This window comes from Dipodomys ordii, unplaced genomic scaffold (genome assembly GCF_000151885.1).
Source record: "Dipodomys ordii isolate 6190 unplaced genomic scaffold, Dord_2.0 Scaffold33, whole genome shotgun sequence".
Lineage (NCBI taxonomy): Eukaryota > Metazoa > Chordata > Mammalia > Rodentia > Heteromyidae > Dipodomys > Dipodomys ordii.
Genome location: NW_012267249.1, coordinates 4,108,928 through 4,129,951, shown reverse-complemented (window position 1 = coordinate 4,129,951; position 21,024 = coordinate 4,108,928). Strand labels below are relative to the sequence as shown.

Below are 21,024 nucleotides of genomic sequence, written 5' to 3'. Positions count from 1 at the left end.
TGGCCTTCAGGCAAGGAGGGCGGGGTTCTCCCTGCGGTCTCATTAGCACGACTCAGTCTATTGGCTCTGGAGGTGGCAGTAACCATAGTAACTATACGGCGTTGATGTACACACTTCTAATAGAGTCTAATTCTGATTCTGGTCAGACCTCTGGCCTACTTACCTTAGATTTAGTTACTTCCTTCTCAGGGTAGGGTGTTAGGACAGAGTTTGGGGCCTATATCTGTCATGAACCATCTAGGGTGGTCCAGATGAAACCACGTACTTTCAAACAGCCTATTGTAAAAATGAAGATGCTGGGTTTGGGAATTACTACGACTGGCACACTTAAAACCGATGAAAGTTCGGTTTGGGTGGGTTGTATCTCTTACTACTTAAGTAATGCAAAATAAAAACTTTTAAGTGAGCAAGGCGCCGGTGGCCCACACCTGTAATCCTAGCAACTGAGATCTGAGGATCGTGATTCAAAGCCAGCCCAGGCAGGAAAGTCCATGAAACTCTTACCTGCAGAAAACCGGAACTGACTGCTCCTCAAAGTGGTAGAGCACTAGCCTTGAGCAAAAAGGCTCATGGACAGCGCCCAGGCCCTGAGTCCAAGCCCTTCGACCACAAAATAAATGTTTGACCACAAAAATAAACTTTTCACCGAGCCAAAATTGAACTATAACGAGTTATAGTATTCAAAGATGACCTGGGGGGCGAGGGAATACCCTTTGCACGATTTCAGGTTGAGCTTGTCAAAGCTCAATTTCACTTATATTTCAGAGCCCTTTGTTTTGTCAGTACCCCAAACATGGTCTTACTGGAATTGTAAATCCAAATGTCTGCTTGTTCTATGTGCATTATCTGGATGGATCTCATCTCTTTTTTTGTGCATGTACCTTAAGACAGCCCTTACAAGTTCTTCATTCCCCAACCCCTACACCATTCTCAAATGCTCACCACTACTACCTATTCTACTACTTAATCCTATTTACGTTTCAGCATTACCTCCTTCTTTGCTCCTCCAATCTAGAGTTCCTTATTTTTGTTGATTCATGTTCCTTTCTTTAAACACTTCAACTTGCTGTTACAACACCCACACAAACCCCTATTTTTTACTGTGTAAATATTGTTTTTAAGTGTTCTAAATAGATACTAAAACTAAAGTTGAAACTATAAAAAAAACTCCTTGTGAAGGTTAACAAAAGAAATGAAGTGGTTCCCACAAGAAGCAATATGGTGAAAAAATTAATCACTTCGAATTTTAACTCCACTTCTGCCACTGTGCAAAGATGGCAGTCACCATACACAAGACTAGATGCAGGGAGGAAAATCAGTCTTTTACTTACTGCTTTTCAGTATGGCAACCACTGCTGAATCAGATGTTTTGACAAATGGACCTAAAGTTCATCAAAAATGTTTGTTCAAAAGGCTGCTGCTTTCAGTCTTGGCTATTTTTACACCGTTCAAGGTCACGCTTCTTGATTTAATGAAGTATTTTAGTTTACCCTGGCACTTTTGTCCAAATCTTCTCAACTAAAATTTATTGTGTGTCCTCTTTTGTAGGATATACTGGGTTATCTTCACAACTCTCTGAAATATTAACTATAGTTCAAATTCTTCTACTTTTCAGAGCTGGGAATAAAACTCAGGGCCTTCTACATGCTAGGCAAGCAGTCTATCACTGGGTTACATCCCATAATCAAATATTTACATGAAATGTTTATCATCCTACATATTAATGGTAGTTTCTCAAATTGTACTGTGGATCATCTTAGGGTCTGGCATTAACAGACTTGGTAAATAATTGCAACCAGATACAAGACTAGTGCTTTATCTTTGATGTTTTATTTACTTATCACTTGCTGAGATTTATTATCCCCATGTTATAGATAAGAAAACAGATTAAGTCATGTGCCTAAAGTTTATAAAGCTAGTGGGTGGCACAGCTGGCTATGGTGACACCAAACTATACACATCGCCACAGTGCCCAACATGGGCCCTTGCCTAGTTCCAAGTGGAAGGCTCTATGAAATTTCCCTCAAAAGCAGCTCTAAAATATATGAGAGGTAAATTGTTACTCAAATATGGAGTAAGCACAGGACAAGAAGCAAAAGTAAATGTAGTGGGAAGTTCTGCAACCTACAGGCAGTCTCTCTTCAGGGAGGTATTTTTCTTTCCTTCTACCATTTCTGGTAATTTTTTTCTAAAAAAAGAAAATCTTTTCCATGTGTTGGTTTGTGGGCATACACTTTATTGCACTTCATTTTTTATACATCCATTTCCTAAATGAGACATGTTTATTCATTTTCAATCTTCACAGCTCACCATGGGCCTGGCACATAGTAGGCACTCAACAAATACTTGCTCTTCAAAGCACAGCTACTCATGTATCCATAATCCTCCTTCTACAGTATGTATTAAGCTGATCTTCAGCATTCAGCCCTCCACATATATTTTTGGTAGTGAATTCCTAACAGCTTTTTCAAAAATGTGAGATACAGTTCTAGGGTTCAATTTCCAAATCACAATGACATTCAGGTGTGTCAAGTGGCCATTAAAAGAGAAATATCAACCCATTATTAGCCTGCACACACCACTTTAACTGTTCCCTTCATTTTCTTTGTTCTTAGGAAAGCAAAGGATTTATTCGGTTCTTGACATCTGTAGAAGACCTGGTCCACTCAATAATTTTTGATCCTATAATAATTTTTGAGATTTTTAGTTCAATTTCTGTCACATATAAAAGCTGTGTGTCGAGATTGAAGATTATCTACTATTTTCTCTTCTATCGCTATGCCTTTTGCTACCTCTTCCTCTGTCAGCAATAACTTGGTTTCCGAGTCTTTGGTTACAATAACCACAGAGGAGTGTATTGACTCAAGGATATTAGCCACCACCACTTGATGCTGATAAACTTCCAAAGCGTTCCGAGCACGATTAATTATGATGGAAGGATCAGTCTCCAACTTAAAGGAAATTATAAATGCTTTGGGAGCCCAATCTTTAACCAAAGGAGAGAGCATTTTTGGCACCATCTTCATTGTTATCTGCATTGGAAAAAGAAAAGCTTAATAAGCAATGGCCACTACCTATAAGGGAAAGCAAGGAATTGGGAATTCATATTTTGCCTATATAAATTTGAGCGGGATTTCTTTGTCAAACTTCTCAAAAGCTTAAATGGTTTAAAAAGTTTTGGTGCTGTGGGTTCATAAAAATGCCCTCATTCACTTTCTGCAGAAATCCACATTTTCTAAATCATCCCTGATTTACCACTCATATTTTCTCAAACATTCCCTCTATTTTTTTTTAAAGCTTGCCCTCATGTAGACATTCATAAATAATCTGCTCATACAAATGTTGCTTTAGCAGAGGCTCCCACTGTTGTGGATTTTGTTTTGTTTTTTGGTGCTGGTTCTGGGGCTTGAACTCAGGGTCTGGGCACTACCCCTGAGCTTTTTTGCTCAAGGCTAGTGTTGTACTTACTGCCTGTGCCACAGCTCCACTTCCAGCTCTTTTGTAGTTAATTGGAGATAAGAGTCTCACTAACTTTCCTGTCTGGGCTGGCTTCTAACCACAATTACTAGATCTTTGCCTCCTGAGTAGCTAGGCTTACAGACATGAGCCAATGGTACCTGGTGAATATATATATATTTTTTTGATTAAGGAGAAAAAAATCAAACTTCTCAATCTACAATATTACTTATATTGGTAGAATGGCTATTGGATTCTATTTATAATTCCATTCACTTGTAACTAGATTACAAATCTCATGCAATTTAGCCTTGAGAAAACAAATGACTTTATTTTCACTTGATCAAAAGTTCTATCATCAATTTCCTAATCCCTGCAAAGAGGAATGGTGAATCATTTTGGGTATATTCAAGATAAAACTAAAGAATAGGGTTAAAGATGCAGCATTCTAAAAATGTGAAATCACTATGCTAATAATGATCAGGATTTCCTCTTTGAGATACAGATGACATCTAGTTCCCCACTTCATTTCTGACATCCACTAGTGCCAAACATAGTATCCACTGGACTACTCTGTAGAGTATAAGTAATGCAAGTACTATGTATGGTTCTTCTCAATGATTTCATTCCCATGTCCCACAACAGTTTATGACTACTATACAACATTACGTATTCCACAAATATCTGCTGAAGAAACAACCAAATAACTATCCTACAGATGCCTCACAAGTAGTTTCCCCTATGTAGATTCTACCTGAATCACCCAATAAGTTGCTAAAAAACTCCCTTAGGTTCTAAGACACCCAATCATCTTAGCATCTTAACCACACCACCAACCTCCCATATCTCTCCAGAAAAAGACAATAAATAACCTCTAACTCCTCTTCCCTTTCCAATCTCTCCCTATTTCACTTTTCAAAATAATGCCAGAATATACTTTTCAGACAAAAACTCAATCTCATTCTCTTATATACGTGCCCTCTGATTCCACAGGGCAAAGCCAAAGCTCAAGAGGGATATGAATCAAGCCATATCTTCAACCAAGCCACCTCTTCAGTGTGCTCTACACCTCACCAACGCCCACTTCCAATCTCAACTGTACAAATCCATTTGGAATGACCTTCCCCACTTTTAAGACCCTCTGCATGTCTTAAAAAACCCAGTTCAAGTTTATCTCTTGCAGGAATCCTTTGCTCTCCCAGTTCACTCCCTCCCCTGGTCTAACTGCACTTTGTACCTACCTCCACTAGAGCATTAGCATTCTGTATTGTAATTATGTCTGTGTCCAGCTCCCTCGCTAGCTTGTGTAGTCCTTGAGGGAGGGCGGTGTCTTATTCATCTCTGTGTCCCCAGTGCCTAGCGCATACAGAATGCAAGAAGGCCATCTCCAAATCAGGAGAAAATTAACCCAAGATTGGTTATAGGGGATCAGATCTCTGGAAGAGAAGTGCCCATCACCTGCAGTGGGCCCCCAGATGACTGGATCTTGTGTTCAGGCATTTCAGAGACAGGAACATAGAAATCTGACACGGCCGCAGCCAGGTAAAACATCGCAGAAGGGCCTGCAAAGAGAAGCAGAGGTATAACGAATCCAGGAGGAGTATGGGAGCAGTTCCTTTTCAACCAGTGTTCCCTGCCTGTGAGATCCCTTGGTGACAAGAGACAAGGGGGAGAATGGCTCTGCCTCCAGGAAATCAATGGATTCCTAGGGCACGCACCTAGTGGGTTGAGCGCCTGGGCCGCAGCTTGCAGCAGATGCAGATAGTCCGCCAAAGTGGTGAACTCTACCGCCAGGAAGGTGCCGGCAGTCGCTGCCTCCTGGTAGCTCCGCAGAGCCGCAGCGAAGCCCGGGAGCGCCTTCTCCTCGGCTTCTAGGCTCAGGAGGCCCGCCTGAGGTGGGCCAGCGGGCCGCAAGGCGGCCAGCCAGGTCTGAGGCGGGAAGCGATGGGCATAGGGAAAGGCTGAGCGAGCGCGATACAAGAACAGGACCCCATAGCCCGCCGCCAGGAAGGCCTCGACCGACATGGCCCCGCGCCGCCCGCTGCTGAAGTTGTCCAGAAAGCGCACCGGCCGCGCTTCCAGAGGGACCTTGGTGCCACCTGACGTGACCAGCACCACCCGCCGGCCCTGTGCGCCCAGCCTGGCCGCGAAGCCAGCCATAACTTCGGCCCAGCGCGCAGCACCCGCGGGTCGGGGGAACTCAGCCACTAGGTCCACTTCCGCCATGAGTGCCGAGACGTCTGCGCCTGCGAGCCGCCGGGCTGCCGGGGCCACGCCCCTCCCGCTGCCGGGGCCACGCCCCTCCCGCTACCTGGCCCGCGCGCAGCCGCAGTGGCCCAATGTTCGCCCCTTTGTGTGCTGTTCTTTCCAAGTCTGGAGAAGTCAGGTTCTCCTGCCTCACAGCCTAGGGAAAAGGATACTGTGCTGTGGAAAATTTTTATTCTCCTCCGGGCTGCGGAGGAGAGGGAGGGTAAAACGCCCACAAAAGTCGCAGTCCTTTCAGTTAATTTTCTAGCGGGGCAGGTGGGGAAAGACAGAGGTGTCAAAGAACTGGCTTTGTTTGGCCCCCTCCGGCCACCATACAGCCTTCCCCGAACTTGGATTCCATTGGAGGTTGAGTTCTCTGGCCGCTTCACCTTTTGGGACGGGTTAATCTTGTGCCTTTTATTTCTTACCGGCGTCAAAAATAGACTGCGGGTGTCAGTCCGGCGTTCCCCCCCCCCACCTCCCCTTGACCTTGAAATACTGGTGTGTCCCGTGGTGGTCACGTGATGCCGGCGTCCGGCAACCGTCCTAGAGACTGACACCCGGCTGCACAGACTGACACCCGGCTGCACAGACTGACACCCGGCTGCACAGACTGACACCCGGCTGCAGGATGGACGTCATCTACCCTCTGGCGGTGCCCAAGGGGCGGCGGCTCTGCTGTGAGGTGTGCGAAGCCCCCGCCGAGCGGGTGTGCTCGGCCTGTACAGTCACGTACTACTGGTAGGCCCTGGATCGTGGCACCCGGCGCCTCACCGCCCTCCTCCCCTCCTCCTTCCCCACCTCGGGCCCAGGCTTGTGGGCCTGCGTGGTGGTGGGCACCTCTGCCCTACTGGGCACCTCTAAGACTCCCGTGTCCCCGAACTGATTTGTCATCAGATGTGTTTTGAGGTCTTGCTACGTGTTCTGAACCATTCTAGGTGCTGAAGTTAACGGGCCAGTTCTGTAAATGGTTCCTTCAGATACCTAACAAGGGAGACAGATTAAGTAAACACACACACACACAAGTCCCTTTAGAGAGAAATGTAAGATGGATAAAGGAAACGTGTCAACAATTGGTCGACAGCTTCTGTGAGAGCAGACTATAGATCTAAAGATAAAAATAAGAGCACTCTCCCTGAAAATGGCCAACGGGCAGGACTCACGTCTTGGAGGAATAGAGAGAGGGCCAGTTAGTGTGCTGGAAACTAAGACAGTGAGGGGGTAGGAGAGTGGTAGTGCCAGAAAATTGTAACATGTAGCATTGAATTCAACGTGTTAAATCCCGCGTGAATTGTTTCAACATTTTATTTTATGAGGAGAAAATGTTTCTTCTTATAAGTAGTGGTAAGGAAAAAGGTTGAAAAATCTATTGTTGTTCCTGGGAGGAGTTTAAATCGATAAGATCAAAGATTAGGGATATGTGACTCGGACATGAGATCAAGGAGTTTATAAATCGTCCTCTGGCAAGCCATGGATGCTCCTACTACAGGTCTGGCACACAGGAGAGATTCAATATCTTTTTCTGGTGTGAGTGGCTCCTTTCTCTCAAAACACCATTGTTTTCTTTATCCCTGTAGCCAGAGTAATTGCTCCTTCCTCCTAATTCACTTTGCAGTCACTTTGCACCTCTCCAATGACTCTTGTCTTCATTTCAGTTATTGGTAAGCATAGTGTCTCAATTTTTATTGTGCTCCATTAATTTCCAATGTGTGCAGAGCTGGCATGTGTGCTATCTCTTAATCTGTATATGTTCATGGCCTTCAGCAAAGTCTTAAAATAGTTCTCACTAATATTTGATGAAGATATGAATAAATGATCACTTCCTATGCTATTCCTCTCCATCCTCTTACTTGCTATTCTTCCTCAATTCCAAGGATTGAACCTAGGACCTCACACATACTAGACAAGCATTTTACCTCTTGAGTTCTGTCCCCAGCCTCTTTCGCTTGCTTTTTAATTCTCTTAAATGTTTTATTTTCTTTTCTCCCCAATTCTTTTCTCTGGATTTCTATGCTCTTATGTTCCAACATTTGATAAACACAAAACTGAGATAATTATCCTATGACTTTTGATGGTTGGTAAAACTGTGCCCAGGACTAAACTGACATATAGTAAATATTCTTTTCCATTATCTCAGATTTAGGAAGCAAAAATGATAGTAGCTAGGCATTAGGGACTGACTCTTGTAATTCTAGCTACTCAGAAGGCTGAGATCTGAGGATTGCAGTTTGAAACTAGCCTGGGCAGGAAAGTCCATGAGAGTTTTGTCTCCAATTAACCACCTAAAAGCCAAAAGTGGAGCTGTGGCTCAAGTAGTAGCGTACCAGCCTTGAGCTAAAAGCCAAGGAACAATGTTCAGGTCCTGAGTTCAAACCACAGTTCTAGGAATTAAAAGAAAAATATAGTAACTTTGAATTCTTACCATTTTTTTCCCACAAGAGAATCCTTTTTCTAATTGTAAAGCCATTTCAGCTGTCTGCAGAAAACTTGGAAATGCAAAAAATAAAAGAGAAGCCGGGGCTGGGAAGGTGGCTCAGTGCTAGAATGCTTGCCTTGCATGCATGAGGCCCTGGGTTCATTCCTCAGCACCACATAAGCCAAAAAAGTCAAAAGTGGCACTGTGGCTCAAGTGGTAGAGTGCTAGCCTTGAGCTGAAGAGCTGAGGGACAGTGCCCAGGCCCAGAGTTCAGGCCCCACGACTGTCGAAAGAGAGAGAGAAAGAGAGAGAGAGAGAGAGAGAGAGAGAGATATTTCCACCATTAAGCTCAATAACCTGACATTTTAGAGAAATTTATTCTTTTTATTCCAACATACATTTACTTTTTTCTATGTGTGAACTTACACATATTTTTCACATTTGATTGTGAATATGTTCCTAGGGAATGGAAGATTTTGAAGAAAAGATAATTTGCAAAGTATACACTGAAATCTTAGTGATAGATAAAAGAGGCCTCAGTATTCTATGTGCAAACCATGGCATATAGATAACAGTATCTTGCAATAAATTTTCCTTTAATGTATCTTAGGGGACACATTTAAATACCTTCACTGGCCAGGAAGAGAAGGAAGGAAAACATTCAAGAATAAGAAATAATAAAAAAAAAGAATAAGAAATACTGGGACTTATGATAAATAGTAGAATAAATGCCCCTCCTAAAGTCATTAAGATGCAGTTGAACAAAACACATTAATTCCTGAATAGAACATGTCTGGCTCACAATTGTGAGCCCTGATTGAAACTTACCAGACTTACTAGTTCCTTCTTTCACCTTCCCCCCACTCCTGTGTTGGATGTTCATATTGAGAGGGCTGAATGGAAAGGTTGGCCACAAACTCATAAACGTTCCCTGTGTTTAGAAGGGTGAGATGTGTCAGGTGCTCTCAGTGGAACAAAAGTTCAAGCAGTTAAATACATTACCATTTCCATTTGTCACACAATTAATTACTCAGTACATTCCTACTTAATAAAAACCCTTGCAACTTAGCTATTTCTAAATCCTGGCTAGTAATGAATAACACCAGGATCCTGCTGTATGTAACAGACATCTCTAGAAAAATAAAAGCATAATACAGTCTTTTATGTGGTATGTGTGTGTGTGTGTGTGTGTGAGTGTGTGTATGTGTGTTTATCCTAAGGTTGGAACTTGGGGCCTGGGTGCTGTCTCTGAGCTTTTTTGCTCAAGGCTAGTGTTCTGCCACTTAAGCCAGAGCTTCATTTCTGGCTTTTTGGAGTTTAATTGGAGATAAGTCTCATGGACTTTCCTGCCTGGGCTGGCTTCCAACCATGATCCTCAGATCTCAGCCTACTTAGTAGGATTACAGGTTAAAGCCACCCATGCCAGCTAATACACATTCTTTTCAAGTGTGTACACACCCTTCTTTAGAACAGTTCAAAAATTAGGTCATAAAACAAATCTCAATAAATGAATAAGGATTGATATCATACAAAGCATGCTCCCCAACTATAGTTGAGTGACATTAGCAATCAACAGAAGGGAATTTGACAAATTCACAATAATGTACAATTTTTATAAATTAGCAGGTCAAATCAGGAAGAAGTGTTAAAATACTTTGAGATGCATGAAAAGGAAAACACACTAAAACCTGAGATCCAGACAAAGCAGTGCTCAGAAAGTAGTATTTGAATTTAGTACTCATGAATTCATAGCTCTTAATACATACTTTTAAAACTTTCTATAACTTAGCATTCAAACTGAAAGAAGAGTGAACTAATACCATATTCACGAACTCCTCTTCAGGCTGTGTTGTGAGTAGATGTTGTGGCAGAAGGAAGGAAATATTAACCATTTGAGCAGAGATAAATAAAAAGTACTGAGACAATGAACAAAATAAATAAACAATAAACAAAAGTTGGTTACTTGAGAAGTTTGGCAAAATACTAAGATCAGAAATGAAATTAGGGACATTTCTACCAATCATGCAGAAATAGATTATAAGAGAATACTATGAACAATTGTATGGCAACAAATTAGACATACCTGAGAACAGGAACCAAAATTGATTTAAAAAATAGGGATGTAGTTATTAATTTTAAAAAGTCAGATGGGCTCATGCCTGTATTCCTAGCTATTCAGGAGGCCGAGATCTGAAGATCACTGTTTGAAACAATCCACTCAGCAAAGTCCATGAAACTCTTATCTCCAACTTACCACCAAATTGCCGGAAGGAGAGCTGTGGCTCAAACGGCAGAGCACTTGCCTTGAGTGAAAAGCTAAAGGATACCACCCAAACCCTGATTTCAAGTCCTCTATTGGCAGATTTCCCTGATGACTATATATGTAAGACTCCTTAACATAAAGTTAACAAATCAAAGCTTCCAGCATAAAGGAAGGAATAAACTTCGTGACCATGTGGGATTTGTTCTAAGAATTCTAGATTGGTTCAACATACAAGTAGCAATACAATACAACATATTAACAGAATAAGACATGAAAACCATACAATTTTCTAGAAAAATGTATTTGCCAAAAATCTAACATGTTTTATGATAAAAAAGATATATAAACTAGGATAAGAAGGGAACTTCTGTTAAAGGACAACTATGAAAAAATTCATACAGAAACATAAGGCTAAAATTACACTTAATGATCAAAGACCAAGAGCTTTCATTACTAAGAATGGAAAAGAGGTGCTGGGAAGATGGCTCAGTGGGAGCCATGCATGAGGCCCTGGATTCGATTCCTCAGCACCACATAAGCAGAAAAAGCTGGAAGTGGCGCTGTGACTCAAGTGGTAGAGCACTAGCCTTGAGCTGAAGAGCTGAGGGACAGCGCCCAAGCCCAGAGTTCAAGCCCCACGAACGACAAAAAAAAAAAAAAAATGGAAAAGAGATAAGGATGTTGCTTCCAGCACTCTGTTCAACATTGTGCTAGAGATTCTAGTCAGAACAGTTAGTTAAAACAATGAAGTAACAGACACATACCTTGGAGGAACTGACCTGGATATGATGGTTAATTTAATGTATCACTCACTGAGCTAAGAAATATTCACATTGTTGGTTAAAAAAAAATCGGGATGTGTCTTTGAGAGCATAAGTGAGAAGCAGGACTTGAATTAGTAGACAGTAAATATTACCCTCACCAGTGTAAATGGTGTTATTCATTCCTTAAAGGCCTGAACAGAAGAGAAAGTCAGGAAGGTGGATGTGCTGTCTTACTGGGACATCCCTCTTCCCCTACCTTTACATATAATAACTTCTGGCAGCTGGGGACTAGTGGCCCACACCTGTAATCTTACCTACCCAGGAGGCTGAAATCTGAGGATCATGGTTTGAAGCCAGCCCAGGCAGGAAAGTCCATGAGACTCTTATCTCCAATTAAAAAAAAATTCTCAGAAAAGCCAGAAGTGGGGCCGTGGCTCAAGTGGTAGAATGCTAGCCTTGAGCAAATGAAGTTCAGGGACACTGCCAAGTCTCAGAGTTCAAGCCCCAGGACTGGCAAAATAAATAGAGCTTCTGGCTTTTGTTCTTCAGACTCTGAGACCTAAAACATTAGGTACTTCAACCAGCAGATCTTCAAACTCAGTTTGTATTACAATACTGGTTTTTCTGGCTCCCCAAGTGACATCAGATTGTAGCAATGTGTACTCTCTATAGTACATAGACCAACTCCCTAATAAATAAATATTGGTTCCATTTCCCAGGTGAATCCTAACACCCTTGTAATATAGAAAACTCCAAAAGAAAGCACCAGAATATGATTAGAACTAATAAATCAAACTAGCAAGGTTGTAGAATACAAGATTGATATGTTAAAAAGGCTCAGAGACATTGCCCAGGCCCTGAGTTTAAACTCTGTGACTGACTAAAGAACAAGGTTAATTTGTACAAATTAGTGTACAGACTGATGAACAGACTGATCAAGATTCAGTATCTAGGATATATAAGTAGTTCTTAAAACTCAATAATAAGGAAGTGGTGCTGTGGCTCAAGTGGTAGAGCGCTCGCCTTGAGCTGAAGAGTGTAGGGACAGCACCCAAGCCCAGAGTTCAAGCCCCACGACCGATCAAAAAAAATAATAAAAATACTCAGTTTAAAAACTGAGCAAGGAAGGCGGACATCAGTGGCTCACGCCTGTAATCCTAGCTACTCAGGAGCCTGAGATCTGAGGATCATGGTTCAAAGCCAACCTGGGCAGGAAAGTCTGTGAGACTCTTACCTCCAATAAACCACTAGAAGACTGGAAGTTCTGCTGTGCCTCAAGTGGTAGAGTGCTAGCCTTGAGCAAAAGAGCTCAGGGACAGCACCCAGGCCCTGAGTTCAAGCCCCATGACTGACAAAAAAAAAACAACAAACCAACAACAACAACAACAAACTGAGCAAGGATTTGACCAAATATTCCTCCAAAGAAGATATAAAGTGACCAATTTTCCCATGAAATGACACTCAACATTATTAGTCATTTGGGAAATACAAACAGAGCCACAAGTGAGATACCCCTCTTCACATTCACTAGGATGTCTATAATCAAAAGACAGAAGAAAAATGTGTTGGTAAGGATGTGGGGAAATTAGACTCTCATACATTGTTGGTGGAAATATAAAAGGATACAGCACTGTGGAAAAACATTGCCAATTCCTGAAAAAGTTAGATTTTTAGCTATATACTCCACATATTTAAAACTTGTTTGTACAAAAAAAGTGTGCATAAAGGTTCACTGGTGCATTATCCATATTAGTAAAAAGAATGGAAATAATCTGTCTACCAATGAATAAACACTCTACTACATAGATATAGTATAATACTCTACTATATGGATATACCATAGAGCATTATAATGCTCTACTATATAGATGTACCATATATATTATAATATTCTATTATATGGATGCACCAGAGTAGAGTATTATATCCATATATTATATATACTATCTAGTATATAATATCTACAATATAGTATATACTATCTACAATATAGTATATACTATACTATATACTATATATAGTATATACTATATATCCAGTCATAGAAAGGAATAAACTATATACCATCTATCATGGATAAACCTTGCAAACAATGTTCTAAGTGAAAGAAACCAGATACTAAAGAGCATGCATCATCTGTTTCCTTTTATATGCCAAGAGACTGGGTGGTCACTGGACATCACTACCAGAAAGGAGGAATTGCAAAGAGTGCTAACAAGTGCAGAGTTTGCTTTTTTAGATAATGACAATGTCCTTGAATCTTCTGACTAAATTAGAGTCTTAAAAATTGGCTTAGTGGTAGAGTCCTTGCCTCGCATGCACAAAAGCCTGGGTTCATTCCTCAATACCACATAAACAGAAAAAGCTAGGAGTGGCATTGTGGCTAGAATACTAGCCTTGAGCAAAAAGCTCAGGGACAGTGTCCAGGCCCTGAGTTCAAGCCCCAGGACTGGCAAAAAATTAGGAATTTTATGAGATGTGAACATTACAATTGAAAATGAGAAATAAAACATGGTTGGAGGAAGGGTAGTAGATTAGGGGTCATTTATAGTGGTAATTATATGAGGCATGGGAATGGGTATTACACTGGACTACTGTTCAATCAAAGTTTTCTACAGTGATCCAAATGTCCTCTAGGTATACTGTCTAATTGAATGTTTTGAAGTACTTAGGTACACACGTATAACAGGAACAAGGTAATACAAATCATCTATGCTTCCTTCAGGAGCACTGAACACTCACTTGGGAATACAGGCTAGAGTAACTCTATAATCTCTCTGCAAATGCCACCTTACCTATAAAATGATAATAACAGACATTGTTTTATTTTCCAGTCATCATATACTCTCATGCAAGACTACCTGCTGCAACCCCTGGGGATGGTGCTTTGCCAGTGCCTTCTACATGAGTGCCCTCACAAGTTGTTATCTTGGCATTTTGGTTATAGAAAAATGTGTTTGTTAAGCCTTTCCTAAACTCTCATCAAATATAAAGTCCTTCCCTTTCCCAAGGGAATAAAATAACCCTCAAATTCATCAACCTCAATATTTAGATATCTTGAAGATGATCTTAGGACAATGTAAAATTGTCTCCTTTCCTTCCTTCCTTCCTTCCTTCCTTCCTTCCTTCCTCCCTCCCTCCCTCCTTCCCTCTCTCCTTTCTTTTTTCTTTCTTTCTTTCTTTTCCCTTTCTTTCTTTCTCTTTCTCTCTTTTTTTCTTTTTTCTTTCTTCCTTTTGTCAGTTATGTGGTTTGAATTCAGGGTTGTCCCTGAGCTCTTTTTGCCCAAGGCCAGAGCTCTACCACGTTAAGCTACCATAGCTCCCCTTCTGGTTTTCTGGTGGTTATCTGGAGATGATAATCTCACAGGAACTTTTCTGCCTGGTCTGGCTTGGAACCGCAATTCTCAGATCTCAGCCTCCTGAGTAGCTAAGATTACAGGTGTGAGCCATTGGTGCCCAGCTAGGATCTCCCTTTTCTTGTGTCCAGAGCTAGTCCAGTAGGAGGGCCAAAGAGAAAGATAATGAAATCCATGTTTTTTATTGTTAGTAGTTTGTTGCACCAAAGAGCTGATTGGGTCAGCATCCATGAGAAGATATGCCAGCTTCTGATTCCACTGCGCACTACCATGCCCTTCTTCAATTCAGAAGAAGAGAGGCAGCATGGCCTGCACCAGCTGCAGCAACGGCAGGTGGGTCCCCTTGGACTGTTCCTGGGTAAGCTCATGGGTGCAGTGAAGCTGCCCTACACATTCCTGGAACTGCTTGTATCACTAAATTATAACCGTGGTGCAGACAGAAGCTCTGTCCCAACCAAGGCCACTTGTTTCCTGAATATTCATGGTTATTACCTTGCTACAGTGATCATAGCAAGTTGCCACAGAATGGGTGGCATCTACCTCCAAGTACTACCAGAAGACATATGGGACTAGAAGGTAGGGCTTTAACACATGACTTTTGTTGGAAACACAGTTCAGCCTGTAGCATCCCCATATATCTGACCACATAATAGGTTTAAAATGATGGATAAACTAGGTCAGCTGGGTACTAGTGACTTAAGCTATAATCCTAGCTACTCAGGCAGCTGAGATCTGAGGATCATGGCTCAAAGACAGTCTGGACAGCAAACTCTGTGAGACTCTTATCTCCAAATAAGCACTAAAAAAAAGCTCAAAGTGGCAGAGTGCTAGCCTTGAGCAAAAGAGCTCAGGGACAGCACCCAGGCCCTGAGTTCAAGCCCCATGACTGACAAAAAAAGACAAAAACCCTAGGTCATGATAGCTCATGCCTGTTTTCTCAGCTATTCAGGAAGCAAGCATGATAGGGGATTATGGTTCTGAGGCCAGCCTAGGGAAAAATATAAAATATCATCTCAACCAAAAATATCCAGGTACAGTGGTGTAGGCCTATTAGCCACTCAGGAAGTATAAATAGGAGGATCATGGCCCAGGTAAGAACATTCAAGAGCCTATGTGAAACTAAAGCAAACTAAAGCAAAAAATGATGAGGGATATGGCTCGAGTGATAGCATTCTTGCCTTGAAAATGCAAGGTCTTAAGTTTAAATTCTGGTACTGTTCCCTTCCCAACTTACTCCAAATAAAACTGGTGAATAAATAAAGTAGATTAGAACAAGACACAGAAGTACACAGGTATAATCCCAGCACTTGGGAGTTTGAGGCAGGAGGCTCATAAATTCCAAGCCAGCTTGAGCTACAAAGATCCTATCCCAAAAAGAAAAGAAAAGAAATTAAAACAATTAAAAATAGCCCAGTGCTAGTGATTCATACTTGTAATCCTAGCTACTCAGGGGGCTGAGATCTGAGTATTGTGGTTTGAAGCCACCCTGGGCAGTCAAGTCTGTGAGACTCTATTTTCAGTTAACCATCAAAAAAAAAAAAAAAAGCTGGAAGTAGAGCTGTGGCTCAAGTGGTAGGGATATAGCCTTAAACAAAAAAAGCTCAGGGTCAGAGTCCATGCCCTGAATTCAAGCCCCAGCACTAATACCAAAATTTTTTAAAAGATTTGCAAAATTAACTCTGATTTATATTATTTACTACAAGTATTTTTTAAAATACTAGCCCTTTATAGGCCATAAGTCCCTAAAGTCCAATTTGATCAACTTTAGTGTATGGCATCTTGGTAGTAGCCTGAAAAAAATATAGAGTTTAAAAAGTTGTTTCTGCTATTATTAGCTAAATGGAATAATCCCAGAAGGAAATAGTAGATGCTTTTTCTCAAAATTGACTTGAAAGACAGAAAATTTTAGTTCATCCTGAGACATCTTTAGCTTTGTTGAAGTTTTGTTATAGCTAGGAAAATAGTGCATATTTGTTCATCTGAAACCTTTATATCTGCCAAGCACTGAACTAAGATGAAAAAACACATGTTCTTGAACCTTGAGGAGCTCACAGTTCATAATTGGATCTATTTGGATCTCATGCTACCTTAGTAGGTAGGTTCATTATGTGCCTTCTACCAGACCATTCAATGCTTGCCTTTATCTCCAGTTGTACTTATAGCTATCTTTGCCTTTTACCTTTGGACTATCTCAGATGATTGTTTCTTCCTTCCACAGAAGCACTTGATTGAATTCTGCTATACTGTGGCCCAGAAATATCTTTTTGAAGGCAAACATGAAGATGCTGTACCCGCTGCATTACATTCGCTTCGCTTCCGCAGGAATGTGCATGGCCTGAGTTCAGTAGAGCTCGTGCCTGCTTACCTGCTGTTGGCTGAGGCCAGCCTTGGTGAGTGGAAATGACTTAAGACCCCTTGGTGTCCCTAAGAAGTGCTATATTGTTGCATCTCACCAATGGCTAAAAGAATCCAGCTTTGAAAGAGGCATGAAGACACCTTTTGTAAAAGAGCAAGGTTGTGGTAAATTTGGCACTAAGTGGGGGAGGAGATGACACACTTTGGCCTACAAGTGACAGAAATCCACTATTGCCAAGCTTGTGCAAACAGAGGAAATGGATTAAGTTGCTGGAGTGTCCTAAGGGAGCTGAGGCTTGATGCGGTGCTAAGATTGGAGTGCGGTAAGAAAGCTAGGCTGTGCCCTCAGTCTCACTTGAACCTTGTTTCTCAACTCTTCTCTCTGAGTAGCCACCTCATTTATCCTCTCTGCAGACCAGATTTTAATACTTATTCTCACTGCAGAAAACAACAACCCCCAGATATTTTTGTGATGCTTGAATGTACATATCCTCCAGGGTGGGTAATAGAAATTAATTAACATCTGATTTCTGATTATAAATTGCTGTAGGATAGAATTCTGCTGGCTCAGCTTGAGTGTGGAATCTGCCTTTGTTCCCTGGGGGCCAGGCACATAGTATATTAAGATGGGACCCTTCATGCCTGTAATCCTAGCTACTCAGGAAGCTGAGATCTGAGGATTGAGGTTCAAAGTCAGCCTGGGCAGGAAAGTCTGTGAGACTCTTTTTTATTTTTTGTCAGTTGGGGTTGAACTCTGGGCCTGGGCTCTGTCTCTGAGCTCTTCAGTTCCAGGCTAGTATTCTACCACTTGAGCCACAGCACCACTTCTGGTTTTCTGGTGGTTTATTGGATAAGAGTCTCATGGACTTTCCTGTTTGAGCTGGCTTTGAACCATGATCCTCAGATCTCAGCCTCCTTATTAGCTAGGATTATAGGCATGAGCCACCAGTGCCTGGCCATGAGACTCTTATCTCCAATAAACTACCAGAAAACTGGAAGTGGCACTGTGGCTCAAGTGGTAGAGTGCTCGCCTTGAGCTGAAGAGCTGAAGGACAGCGCCCAGGCCCAGAGTTCAAGCTCCACAACCAGTGAATGAAAGAAAGAAAGAAAGAAAGAAAGAAAGAAGAGATGGGAACCCATTATTTGTATATATAGGGGAGGCAACTCTGAGAGGGAGAAGCATAGGTTTAGCAGACACATATGTGATGCTCACTAAATATCCATTCTTCAGCATCTACAGTTTTAGGCATGAACTACTTTATGCATTTTAAGAACTATCATTTAAAAAAATTCTCAGGCTGGGGATCCATGGGAAAGCATTTGCTTAACATGTGAAAGGTTCCAGGTTCAATTTCTAGCACTGAAAAGAAAAAGTGAAGTAACTATGATGGAGGAACATTTAAAGACTCTCCCTGACAGTCAGTGTCTGAATATGAGTGCAAGTTGCTTATCTGGTACCCTGTCTCTGGGATATTACCTATAAAGACAGTTTTTATTTCCTATAAAGATAATCTCCTTCATAACCACACATCAACCTCTTCTACTAAGAAAATCCCATTCAAGTTTCTCCAGTTCTTCTAATCACATCTTTATAACAACAACAAAAAAAGTGTCGGGGGAGGGGGGCGGGGGAAGGGAATGTAATCAGAACAAATTGCAGTACAGAATCTCACTTTTCACTTTGTAGTATGCTTTTAGTTCATTCTGGAAGAGATTCTTAATCTTTCCTTGTCACTTATGACCTTGAAACTTTTAGTGATGATAGATCAAGTATCTTACAAAGCATTTCTTAAGTTTGGCTTTTGTCTGTTGCTTGCTCATGGCTGGACTCAGGTTATGGATTTGGGGCAGGAATATCACAGAGGTGATGTGTTCTCACTTCATCCTGTTAGTTGGCATGGGATTTTACTTATCCTGTTGCTTATATTCATTTTATTTATTTTACACATAGTCAGTAATGACCATAAATTTTTCATGGAAAATCCCGGAAAGAAATAATTTATATGTTTTTAAGTAACTTTTACTAGAGTATATTGTTGCAATTGTCCTATTTTATTATTTTCTGTTTTGGTAATCTTATACTATGCCTAAATTATAAATTAAACTTTATCATAGGTATGTATGCAGAAATAATCTATATGATTATTATACATAATCTACTAAGAATATTATGATTATTATTCTATCATATAGATGTCTGTATATATAATATGTATAATACACATATACATGTGATTTGGTAGCTTCCAAAGTTCCAGGCATTTCTTGGGAATCTTGACAGTCATCCCCTGAAAGTAAGAGAATGCTATAATAAAATGGCTGTTGGTTTATATCATTAAGTCTTGAGCAGCAATGGCTAGCAGAGTATTTAGCCTGAAAAACTTATGCTGAGTTTTCATCAGGCTTTTCTGTAGTTATCCCTCCCCTCCTAAGCCATTTTAGTCACTTCGTTTTTAAAGACAATGTAGCCCAAGCTGAACTTGGTCTTGAACTCTTTGCTTAGTCTCCCACTTTTGAGGATTATAAGCATTCATTACCATACCACACCTGGCAACTTGTCAAAGGACACAATTACAATGTAAAGATTTTAATTGATTTTATTTGCAATTCCAAAGTCAGTTACCATAAAGCAGAAAAGGTGATCCCAGAACTCATCTTAAATACCTTATTAAGATGGTGTCTGCAGGCTTTTCTCTCATATTGCTCTTTTTCTCCTCTGCAATTAATAATTATAATTTTAGTCTTAGTTTTATGGAATGGCACTTTATATTTTTTTGCCAGTCCTGGGGCTTGAACTCAGGGTCTGGGCACTGTCCTTGAGCTTTTTTTTTTCTCAAGGCTAGCACTCTATCACTTGAGCCAGAGTGCCACTTCTGGCCTTTTCTGTGTATGTGGTACTGAGGGATCAAACCCAGGGTTTCCTGCATGCTAGGCAAGCACTCTCCCACTAAGTCACATTCCCAACCCTGGAATGGCACTTTAAAGCATATAAATATCCTATTCCTTGTCAAACTTTCAATGTCACTTGTTTACTTATGGCAGTACAGACTTTTGGTTTCCTGTTTTATTCAGTGGGTTAAAATCCATTCTTATTATCCATTTGATGGTCAAATTGCCCAGAGTCTGGCCAGGAAAAGCTCCCACTCAAGATGCCTTCTAACATCATCTCAGTCTTAGAAATATATCAATTTTCTTTGATCACTTTCCTGCTTTTTGAAACATACCTGTAAGGAACTATGATTTTTTTCCTCATGAAAAATAAAATTTGGAAGCCAGACTTACCCATTGCTGGTGGGGTCTTGATGCTCTGAGGCCTTCTCAGTGGACAATGTTAAGGAACATGTAAGTATCATAATGTGTGCTTATACACATATTATATCTATCTATCCATACATGGTCTGTCTGAAATGATGACATGAATTAGTGCTGGTACACCCTAGTCCACTGTAACATCACAGGCTTTTATCTAAGTTTCTCCCATTCTATATTTGTAATTCCTTTCCCCCTTGCAGAAGCCTCCTCTTCCTCCATGGGCTCTGACTCCTTATTCTAGGCCACCTCTTCTTACAAGAATCCCCTTGTCACTTGTATGGCCCTTATTCTCTTAAACCAGGCTGCTTGCCTGCAGGAATACCCACCTCACACCCTCAGGTCTGAAGCCCTTCCTCCAAACTTGTGGGAAGATGACTAAAGAAATGCAGCCCAGGCTCTGGATACATCTGACTAGCTGTGGTTGTAGAAATATCAACTTGGCTTATTGTATCATCTCTCATCTGGACTAATAGCTCACTAACTGGTCTCCCCAGGTATTGTTTGGCTATGCTCTAATCTTGTCTCCTAGCAAAATCGATCCAATCAAATTCCTAAAACCATCTATGAGGTCCTGCTTGTTCTATCCTTCAATTAACCCATCCCATTTCTCTTGATCTCTCCTGTATTCTTTTCTCTCGTCCTCTTCTACTGGTCTTCTCTCAGATCCTCAGAGACATAGTGATGCTTCTTTGTTTTCTGTAATAACTCTTCACCTCTCCTTCTCATCCTTTCATCTAATCAAATCCTCGTAGAACCTTCATTGTCAGCTCAAGGGTTTTTCCCTTCCTGTCTGGAAGCTTTCCCTAATTTGCCAGGCAGGGTCAAGATAGTCTCTCCCTCCCTCCCCCCCCCCCC

General features: G+C 41.2%; 2 protein-coding genes across 6 annotated transcripts in view; one reads left to right on the top strand and one right to left on the bottom strand.

Annotated features, from left to right (window-relative positions):
- Window positions 1-2,215: 2,215 nt before the first annotated feature.
- On the bottom strand, window positions 2,216-5,866 carry Ppcs (phosphopantothenoylcysteine synthetase). 4 transcript variants are annotated; one of them, XM_013017019.1, is made up of 3 exons: window positions 5,768-5,866; window positions 4,915-5,018; window positions 2,216-3,032 (listed from the first exon to the last, which is right to left on the bottom strand). In XM_013017019.1, the coding sequence occupies exons 2-3, from the start codon at window positions 5,005-5,007 to the stop codon at window positions 2,709-2,711; spliced, it is 417 nt and encodes a 138-aa protein (XP_012872473.1). In that variant the 5' UTR covers window positions 5,008-5,018; window positions 5,768-5,866; the 3' UTR covers window positions 2,216-2,708. The 4 variants fall into 4 exon arrangements, with proteins under 4 accessions (XP_012872473.1, XP_012872471.1, XP_012872472.1 ...); XM_013017017.1 differs by lacking the exon at window positions 5,768-5,866 and adding an exon at window positions 5,175-5,695; XM_013017018.1 differs by lacking the exon at window positions 5,768-5,866 and adding an exon at window positions 5,524-5,603.
- Window positions 5,867-6,313: 447 nt separating this feature from the next.
- Window positions 6,314-21,024, top strand: part of Zmynd12 (zinc finger, MYND-type containing 12) — a 25,919-nt gene continuing 11,208 nt past the window's right edge. The window contains exons 1-3 of one of the 2 annotated variants that reach the window (XM_013016850.1): window positions 6,314-6,388; window positions 14,694-14,835; window positions 16,721-16,892. In XM_013016850.1, the coding sequence (XP_012872304.1) occupies window positions 14,773-14,835; window positions 16,721-16,892 (235 nt within the window). In that variant the 5' untranslated portion in view covers window positions 6,314-6,388; window positions 14,694-14,772. Of the gene's footprint in view, window positions 6,445-14,693; window positions 14,836-16,720; window positions 16,893-21,024 lie in introns of both variants that reach the window. The other variant, XM_013016849.1, reaches the window with a different exon arrangement.